This window comes from Triplophysa dalaica, chromosome 11 (genome assembly GCF_015846415.1).
Source record: "Triplophysa dalaica isolate WHDGS20190420 chromosome 11, ASM1584641v1, whole genome shotgun sequence".
Lineage (NCBI taxonomy): Eukaryota > Metazoa > Chordata > Actinopteri > Cypriniformes > Nemacheilidae > Triplophysa > Triplophysa dalaica.
Genome location: NC_079552.1, coordinates 23,797,143 through 23,807,720, shown reverse-complemented (window position 1 = coordinate 23,807,720; position 10,578 = coordinate 23,797,143). Strand labels below are relative to the sequence as shown.

The window sequence follows — 10,578 nt, the reverse complement described above, 5'->3', positions numbered from 1 at the left end:
GTGTAGTTTAGTTACGACGTCACGGACTTTGAAGTCTTTTTCTTTGATCTTTTCTTTTTAGTTGTGTGAGATGGTGGTCTAGTGGGTTAAACCCCTGAACTGGTAAATCAAAGGTTGCTGGTTCAATCACAGCAGCCACCACCAGTGTGTCCTTGAGCAAGACACTTTACTCCATGTTGCTCCAGGGGGATTGTCCCTGTAATAAGTGCACTGTAAGTCGCTTTGGATAAAAGCGTCTGCCAAATGACTAAATTCAATTAAATTAGTATTAGAGGTTAAAATGTGTTAGATAACTTTTTTGCTTATATTACTTTTGTTTGTTTGGGAAAAATCTGTGTTTTCCCTTTCTTTTATTTGTGGTTGGGTTTTGTTCTTGTATACATATATTTTCATTATATTTATTAAACTCATATTCACTTTATTCAGTGGTCCTTCGTGTTTTCTCACTTCACTCCGTGTTATAAGAGATGTGTGTCGGAGGTGGTAACATATGTTCCCCTCCTAAAAACCCTAGACGTGTGCGAGTCATAGGAGGGTCCTAACAATAGAATAAAACATTCTAGAACATTCCACAATAGAATAAAACATTCCAAATAGAATAAAACATTCCAAAATAGAATAAAACATTTCACAATAGAATAAAACTTTCAACAATAGAATAAAACATTCTACAACATTCTACAATAGAATAAAACATTGTAGAATAGAATAAAACATTCCATGATGGAAAAAAAACAGTCTAGAACATTCCAGAATAGAATAAAATGTTCCAAAATAGAATAAAACATTCCAAAATAGAATACAACATTCTAGAATAGAATAAAACAGTCTAGAACATTCCAGATTAGAATCAAACATTCCAAAATTGAATAAAACATTCCAGAATAGAACAAAATATTCCACAATAGAATAAAACATTCTAGAACATAACAGAATAGAATAAAACATTCCAGAATAGAATAAAACATTTCACTATATGTTTTCATCAAAAGTCCTGAGTTTTGAGATCGTAGAGAGCGTGATGGGTTGTAATGTGATAAAAGCTCAGTTAAGTAAGTAGGGGCTAAACTATTTAAAGCTTAGTAAGTAATTAAAATAATTTTAAAATCAATACGATACTTAATGGGTAGCCAGTGAAGCGATGATAAAACTGGGGTTATGTGATCGTATTTTTCTTAACCTGGTAAGAACTCTGGGAGCTGCATTCTGAACTAACTGTAGTTTGTTTATTGATGATACAGGATAGCCACTAAGTAGAGCATTACAATAGTCAAGTCTTGAGGTCACAAATGCATGAATAAGCTTTTCTGCGTCAGCAACACATAAAATATTTCGTAATTTGGCAACATTTCTAAGGTGGAAGAAGGCTGTTTTTGTGATATTTGAGATGTGATTTTTAAATGACAGGTTGCCGTCTAATATAACGCCTAGGTCTTTAACTGTATTTGTTGGAGAAACAGTGCAGCTTTCAATTTGCAGGCTGTAATCGGAGATATTCTGTTTACTTGATTTTGGTGCTATAAGTAATATTTCTGTTTTGCTAGAGTTTAAAAGAAGGAAATAACTAGTCATCCAATGTCCTCGAAGCACTTTGCCAGTTTGGATAGTTTGACGGAATCATCTGGTCTTGATAAGATATATAGCTGAGTATCATCTGCATAACAGTGGAAGCTAATTCCATGTTTTCTAATAATGTTGCCAAGGGGCAGCAGGAGAAAAGCAGGGGTCCTAAAACCGATCCCTGAGGTAATCCATAATTTACTTGCGTGAGATTTGACGATTTCCCATTTAAATGGACATATTGATATCTGTCTGTTAATTAAGATCTGAACCATTGTAGTGCCTATGGTTATATACACTCCAGATCTTTAAAAATCTCTTCTGTCAACACCTGACCGATCAGTTCTAACTACTCTTTTCTACTCTTTCAAAAACAAAAAACACTTGGCTCTGTACACTGTGGCAGGCTATACGAGACCAGTGTTATTGCACTTATGCTTTTTGTCGTCCTACTGTTGTTCCAATTGCTTCCCTCATCTGGAAGTCACTTTGGATAAACCCATCTGCTAAATGAATAAATGTGAATGTAAATACACAGAGTGGAACAGGTTTACAAGACACCGGTGATAGTGATCAACATTACGAGTCCAACAATGGATTATGGGAAGTTTAGTGTGTAATGGCAGTTTGGTTGATGGAAAGAGTGTCCTCTTGTGGATCTGAAATGCACTCCAACTGAGTGATCGTGACTCAGTAGCCCCCCTCAAAGGTGAGGTAAAAGATATCCATGAAAAATATATTTATTAAATATCTTAGTTTAGATATATGTACGCTAGTGTATATAAGTATTTTTTTAAACTATCTTTATATTTAAAAGCGTTTATAGTTTTAGAAGCATATAAATTCAATTACACAATATTTATGTTTTATACAATATTTATGTACTTTATACACGGATACAGATTTAAATCTTTTGGGCAAAAAACCCTGATTTATTATGCTGTATCACAGTCAAAACCATTAAGCTTCTTAACCGTCTCCATGGTGACTGGTGAAATCTGTGATCCATTGACACTGTCTACAAGTTGATTCTGTGAGCGAGCGTTAACTCTGGGTATCTTGCGGGATGTTGATTAAACTTACTCTTCAAACGTGTACCGGAACCAACATACCCAGAGTAAGCAAGTTCAAGGTTAAGCTGACATCAAGTTAACCTTTTTTCTGCAATACACACCTGGTTGAACCTGATAAGCCAAATTACTGAAATTGTGTACATGCCGAGTCCAGTTGACAAGAAAGGGGGGCTGAGAATAATGGGAATGATGAACTTCATTGGCAAATTCATCTCAAACCTCCTCACAAAAACAGAGAATCATAAAAATGAGTTCAAGTGGACAAGTACATGAGCAGGATAGAAATTGGTCAAATCAACGCTGACGAAAGAACCAGTTCTCACCTACTTTTATCCGTCTCAGAGTTTGAAGATCTCTACGGACGCATCAAAGGATGGATTTGGCGCTGTATTGCTCAAAGCAGATTGCGATGGCTGGAAACCAATAATCTATTACCTCTAGGACTATGAGAAAGTCTGAGTGTAGATACAATCCGATTGAAAAAAAAGGGTTTTGGGCTTGTCTTTTGATTACCATCGTGCACATAATCATCTAGATGTCGGTAAGATGTTTATGATTAAGAAAGAGCAGTTGTACACCCATTCTAGCAGTTGCTTTCCAGATCTTCATATCTTTAGCAGACATCTTACAGACATACCTGTGCTTTCAGGGATCGGTCTGCGTGGCGGAAGATGAATAACCTGGATAACACCTCATCTATCCACACGAAGACATCCTCGCTTTTCCTTGCCATCACACTCTTTGTACTAGCCGGTCTGTGACTAGCCACCATTACTCCATGAACAACCAACTTGTAAGCATGACTAATATAACTGTTACCATTTGTGTACACATGGTTAGTGTGCCTGAATAGTCATGTGACCAGCATTTTGTCTAAAATGTGTGTGGAGACGGCAGTATAAACAAGGATCATTTTCATTTTAAAGGCACCGGTATAAACACCACCTCAATCTCCACAGGGATTGTTTAACCTAACCATATGTGCCATTTTTTCCCAGATACGAACCTGATGTTCCAAATATGGTGAGAGGCGTTAAATTTCCGTCACACGCTTGCAGTATTCCACCAATCACTGGTTAACTGGCCAATCAGAGCACATCTCGCTTTTGTAAAAATATGTGTGTTTCAGGGAGGCGGGGCAAAGAGGAGATACAAACATGAACTGTATGTGGAAATACAGAGTATATGAACCTTATCTCAAGTATAAACATTGCATTACATTAAAAAAACCTAAATATTCCTTTGAGCTGTGTCATATGACCCCTGTAAGAGAAATAAATGATTTATGAAATAACTAAAATGTGAGAACTTTGATGTATTCGGTGAACAAATGTGACATCTGCAGCACGCACCCGAAAACCTAGCCATAATACTAATGCTCTGATGGCTTTTTTCCACTGAAGAGGTAAAACGGCACTTACATAATTTATTTCAAAGAGTAACACTTAAATGACTCTGTTATTCAACTTTTTTTTTCAGATTTATGCCTTGTAGGACATACTTGCATGGGGTCTACATCACACATGACATGATGTTGCAACAAAGACTTAATTTTTTTTGTCTACATCAGTCACAATTGCGATATACAATGAGCTACAACTGATTTAAGCAAGTTCTTATTTAAATGTTGCGCTTCGCGTTTAGTGCATCCACAGTTATACAGCTATTACGGTCATGTTAACGTACAATAACAGATCCACTCTGAGGACAGCACAGAGCAGCAGGGCCAAAGCAAAACCCATGTAAAGAAAAAAAAGTCTGTATAGATGCTATTTTGTTTATCAAACAGAAATGGTGATAAAGGCCAATTCTCCAAACATTTAACACATTCATAAAAACAACCTAGATGACAGAAAACAGCATCCCTTTCATCCCCCCACTACCACTATACTGTTTTATGAAGTGCAATGATTAAATCCCTCACAATCATGGGTGACTCTATATTCAAACATTCCTTAAAAAAAATCCCATAATCATTTTCATACGAGACAGGCAATAGAGGATATCACTTTCCCACGTGAACATGTCGGGCCACGCCCTTGGACATGCTCCCCTGGGTTGCAAACCGGCAGCAAATTGGCAGAGGAGAATAAGAGAAACAAAGACACTTGGACTAAAACACACAAGCAGCTGGACTCGACGGTGATCTGTACTACTTTCCTACGATTTACAAAATAATCAGGTGTTCCTGGACACTGAAATGTTGCGCAGAATTGTTTCTCCTGATATTGCAAGCAGTCATTTTGCTGAGGGTTTTGCCACCCACGGGGGTGCATTCACATGGTAAAGTGACGACTCGTCCATACCCTCCATAAAACTTTCTGCTTAAGATGCTAATCAATGACTTGAATCCTTCGTTTAATTCAGGACTAAATTTAATCTGAAAATTGTAAAAATTGTAAATTTATACAAATGGTATTTAACGAAAATGTGCTGGTAGGAAATTGTACAAAAAATGATTTTAATATTTAAATCTAAACATTTTAAAACATGCGGCTGTCAAGTCCATTGTTGATCGATGAACACAACTGCAGTAATCTTAACATGTTGATAAACATCCTTATTGATGAAGATGATGTGTCCGGCTGCAGTACAGTATTCTCATCAGTCCACCCCCAAGGACAGAAGGAGCAAAAAAAACATTTTTACCGTCATTTCATATTTTCAACATTGCCCCTTCTTTATATCACAGACATTCCGACTCTGATGTGCAGCAGACACGACACTGGCCGGATCTCCTGATATTATTACTGAAAAAAAACATTCAAGACACATGCTTTAAAAGGAGGAAATGAACACGGCACAGTACTCTCATGACCGATGTCACTTTTACAGCCCCAGAGTGTGTGAGCCAATCAGCATTCAGTACTGGGACTAGTCCTGCTAGCCTGTGAGGCTGTCCCATCGGCTCCTGCAGCATGACTGCTGCTGTCATTGGCTTATTGAAAAGGAAAGGGATGAGCGCCTCTGCTTCAGGTGAGCTAGAGACTGATAAACAATGGAAACAGGCCTTATGAGCCTAGACGAGGCCGTTTCCGTGGTGACTGCTCCTCTTCGTCATGTTCTTCTTCGTCTTCATCTTCGTCGTCTGGATAGTCCACAAGGCCCACCAGTCCAGTCTGAGAAAAACATGTGCGGGTTACAAGATGAAACCTGCAGTAAATATGTCTTTGAAAACAGGCGTAACATACCCTCGGCAGATGGCTGCTGGAGACTGGAGCTGTTGCTTTGGAGCTGTTGGATGAAGATGAAGGTGGAGGTTTGGAGCTGTTGGTGGCAGTCTCTGCAGAATGAGAGAAGGTGAACTTGAAGCAGCCTGTGGACGTCCGCTTGGGATGATTCTCCTTGTCTTGACTTTCTTTAACTGAAAAAAGATGCATCACTCATTATTTCCTCCTCTTCCATGAACCTAATATCTGTCATCGGGTCCCTGTATTGGTCCCTTTATTTTTCAAAAGGTCAAAGGTGAACTAAAGGATTCTGCTGCAAAAAAAATCAGAAGTCCAACTGCATTCAATCATTTTATCACCTAAAACTCCTCTTTAAGGATTAAAATAGCATATGTTCAAGTTTTTCCTAATAATCTTTTCTTCAGGCCTGATGTGGCGTGAGGCCAAATATGGTGTATTTGATTGACGCATTCGGTCTGGTGTCATTTCCCTCGCCATAGTAGGAAAAATCTGCGATCTTAAAAAAGATTGACGTTTGCTCATGCAATAGCAGACCTCCGTTACACTTCCATCGATGCACATGTGTTCAACTGATGAAGTGAAGTTGACGCCATTGTTATTATTTATTGCTAAAGCCAAAGTTTATGAATACTATTATGAACACGACCAATCACAACAGGCTGAGAAGCGGAAACTGGCTAATATGGTATGGGTGGGACATCTTCACACACACTCTAAGCGGGGAACCAATCACATCAGACCTGATCAGCTTTACCAATCAGAGTGTTTGGGCAGAAGGGACTTTATCTAGACTGGAAGAAATCCAGTCGTTATGTGAGAAGAGAGAGAGCTGTGAACAATAGACTTAAAATATGTGAACTATAAAGCGTTTTTTTCAATTAGAAACATGAACATCATTGTTAAACACCCCAAAAACAAAATCAAAGTCTCTAAAACAGCCAAAGACTGGCTCCTTTAAATTATCAGTCAATGACAACATTTACATGCATCTTCATAATGTGATTTTAGCAATACTGCGATTAATCTTCCTACCCTCATGTAAACGCATTCATTTAAATAATTTAAATAATGTGATTAAGGTCATAATCGCAGTAAACATAATCGAAGTCACATATGTGGGTACACCGGGTTTAATTGCAATATGAAGGCATGTACACATGTTCATCGCATTTATGCTGCTCTGATCAAGCTGCGCATGTGCTTCTGTCGTGATAGTCTGCAGTTTAACAGTCAACACAACTTGCTGTCAGCAGTCTCTGCTCACTACCTACATACAGAAACAGCGTGAGGCGATGACAGCGTACACAAATTTTTTCTGAAACATTTTCCATCATATTTCTATATTCATCACAGCGCCGAAAAACAATAACACAAATCCACATAGCAGTCTTTTGCATTTGACGTGATTATTATAAGACGAAAGTCAGCAATACACGCCTTCTGTACCTGAGTCGAGAGCATGTTTGTGCTGTGTATTATAGCAAATAATCAGACTAATAAAACGTCCACGTAAACAGGAGCAAAGAGGTGTTCTCATGTCATGTAAACATGTTACTGCCATTAAGAACTTACTAGAAAGGCACAGATCATATACTCTGGATCGGAATTGGGGCCGATACGGGTCTTTTTTGCTGGATCGGGTGTCGGACTTACGGGTTCACTTCAATCCGATCTGTTGCGATACTAGGGATGGGCATTTAAAGCAGAAATAATATTCGAAGATCGATGAGAACTATTCGAAAATTATTCGAAATTCGCACCCCTCCCCCACATAGATGTGAGATGGTGGTCTAGTGGGTTAAACCACTGAACTGGTAAATCAAAGGTTGCTGGTTCGATCCCAGCAGCCACCACCAGTGTGTCCTTGAGCAAGACACTTTACTCCATGTTGCTCCAGGGGGATTGTCCCTGTAATAAGTGCACTGTAAGTGGCTTTGGATAAAAGCGTCTGCCAAATGACTAAATTAAATTAAATTAATTAAAATTAAGATGCATTTACAGTATAACACACACATAAGCAGAGAGAGAGAGAGTGAGAACATTTACGCTTTAAATCTGTGACGACACACTGCTTTATTTATTATGGAATAGGCAATCTTTCATCAATCTATACATTAATATAACGCGCTGAAACATTAAATTATTAACAACTAAATGACGGCACTTATTAACAGTACGTCGATCAGCATCAACCGCTAATAATGCTAGAACATTTCCTTGTAAAATATGAGCATGCACATTTATACCAACTAAAAAACAGCAGTGTGATTGATTTATCAAGGAAAATATAATAAAGCCACAAAGATTTTAGACCAGACTTAACACGCGTTAAAACATATTAACAGAATGACGACATTTATTAACAGTCCGGAACGATTTAATGAATTAATAGCTTAAAATGCTTCCATTTCTATTGTCATGACAAAGTTTCTCCAGTCTGGTAGTGATGGTTTTTCTAGACTAACAGTAGACTCGGGCTGTACAAACTCCATAAGATTTTTAAAGCCCTCTCCTCCAACAAAGCTGATCGGAAGCATATCCTTAGCCATCATCTTAGTAATTAAAGCCGTTATTTGCTCCGCCCGTCTGGCATCCAGATTGGTTGGTCGGACCATAAAACTAGCATCTTATTGCTGACCTGTGGATGGACCTGCTGGGTGCATCGCCCTCAAATGATTGTGCATCGTATTTGTTGATCCTTGATAAGCCAGCTTTACATTGCAGAGTTTACACTGCACTTTATTCTCATTCATTTTATTAAAGGACCCCCAAACAGAACACATTTTTGACGCCGTCTCAATTTATCCTATCCGTTATGCCACGCGGGTCTACAGTGTGCGTAACTTTGTTAACAATTGTTGTAAGAAAATGTTTTCCTCTACTTTCTCTTGACTGACAGCATTTAGGTTTTAGGTGCGTCCTTATTGGCAGCGCCACCCTTTGGTTACATGAACATGTTACCTGTGAAAACACAGCGATTTTTTTAAGATCACACACACTTTTTGAAATTCTATAATTAAAAAACTAATAGAATATTCGAAATTCGTGACTCATCCCTATGCGATACCCGTGGATGTTACTCTAAAGCTTCAAAAAGGACTAACTATCAGGAAAGTACCATAAAAGTTGTCATGCACTGTATTCGATGTCATGTATTTTGATAGTTTTATGCAAGGAATAAACCAATATAGCATAATTAAAAAACTCTGACCTCTGCTTGTGCGGTCATCTGTCAATCTCCATCCAGCATGCGTGTGTCCGGGAACAGACAGAACGTTACTCGTTCCAAAGTTTTCAATATTCTTCATAATCACTAGATAATAGACTGTGGTTTTGTTTAAAATGCATTTTGCCGGAGACTGTACTCGTTGAGTGTAATGTTATTAGATTCAAGCACTGGAAGCGGTCTATGTTATGCGTCATTCATACACAATAACTTTTTTTTTTTTTTTTTTTTACTTCAGGATTGATGCAATGTACTATGATTTAAGCACATAACATATCTCTTCTCTTTCTGTTATAATTGTTTTGAACTTTTCCGGGACGCTCGTGAGAGAAACGGGTGCATTAAGCGAATCACTATGCGTCCAATGCGCATGACTTTAAATAACGTAGAAGCGAATGTATTAAGCCCATCATTTTGTGTCCTGGATGTGCATGAGCGAGTTTGGAGAATTTTATACTTTGATAGTTTTGTGTAATAACATTTAAAAGTAATAAAACTTAAGTGAAGGAAAGTGGTAGATTTTAATGTACCAATGGATTAAAAGTTTAAAAACAACATTTATTTATGGACTGTAGTGGAGTAAGTATGATGTGCTTCATACTGTTGGGAAGTGTTTTTTGTCCAAAGTACTCTGATAAAGTACAGATATTTTAAAATGTACTTGGAAGTAAACATGCTTAAGAACTATCCACCTCTGGCAATAAAAGATCAAATATGCAACTCTACTTTGATCAAGAAAAACACTGCTAGTATCGAATCGGTTCAGGATCAGTATCGGCCAATAGACAGAATTCAGGTATCGGAATCAGATCAGCAAGGAAAAAGTAGTATCGGTGCATCCCTAGACCTTAATCTGATTATTGGAAATAATCGCATAATTGATGCACATGTATACAGTGAATGTTCAATGCATTAGCAGGGCTCAGACTAACTTTTTTTACTAGCAGCACTGCAGCCCCTGACTGACTTTTTTAGAAGAGCAAGTAGAAAATGTAGGGGCACACATTAAGTCAGCCTGCAATGCAAATATTGCAAAGAATAACTAAAAACTATTACTGATACTGACAAATAAGTTACTTGATGACTGCAGATTTGGTACTGCTTACTTAAAAAGAGGCGGAGTCTACAGAAAAGCTTTTTAACTGATTGGTGCTAAATAGAGAGACTGTAATCTGAATTAATTTGAACCAACAGAAATTTAGTTTGTCAAAAAGTATATACATTATCTCACAGAAGCGAGTAAACCGCTCAATCTTTTTTCATGTGACAACACTGAAGAATTGAAACTTTGCTACAGTGTAATGTAGTGAGTGTACAGCTTGTATAACAGTGTACATTTGCTGTCCCCTCAAAATAACTCAACAAACTGTCAACTACAAAAGTGAGTACACCCCTAAGTGAAGATGTCCAAATTGGGCCCAATGATCCATTTTTCCTCCCCGTGTCATGTGATTGTTTAGTGTTACAAGGTCTCAGGTGTGACTGTGGATCAGGTGTGTTACATTTTGTGTTATCGCTCTCACTCTCT

At 37.9% G+C, this 10,578-nt stretch overlaps 1 protein-coding gene across 2 annotated transcripts in view; it reads right to left on the bottom strand.

Moving 5' to 3' along the window:
* Positions 1–4,990: 4,990 nt before the first annotated feature.
* Positions 4,991–10,578, bottom strand: part of ppp4r3b (protein phosphatase 4, regulatory subunit 3B) — a 32,423-nt gene continuing 26,835 nt past the window's right edge. For both annotated transcript variants that reach the window (XM_056761480.1, XM_056761481.1), the window contains 2 exons: positions 5,825–5,997; positions 4,991–5,752 (listed from right to left, as the gene is read on the bottom strand). In XM_056761480.1, coding sequence (XP_056617458.1) covers positions 5,645–5,752; positions 5,825–5,997 — 281 coding nt within the window. In that variant the 3' untranslated portion in view covers positions 4,991–5,644. The remainder of the gene's footprint in view (positions 5,753–5,824; positions 5,998–10,578) is intronic.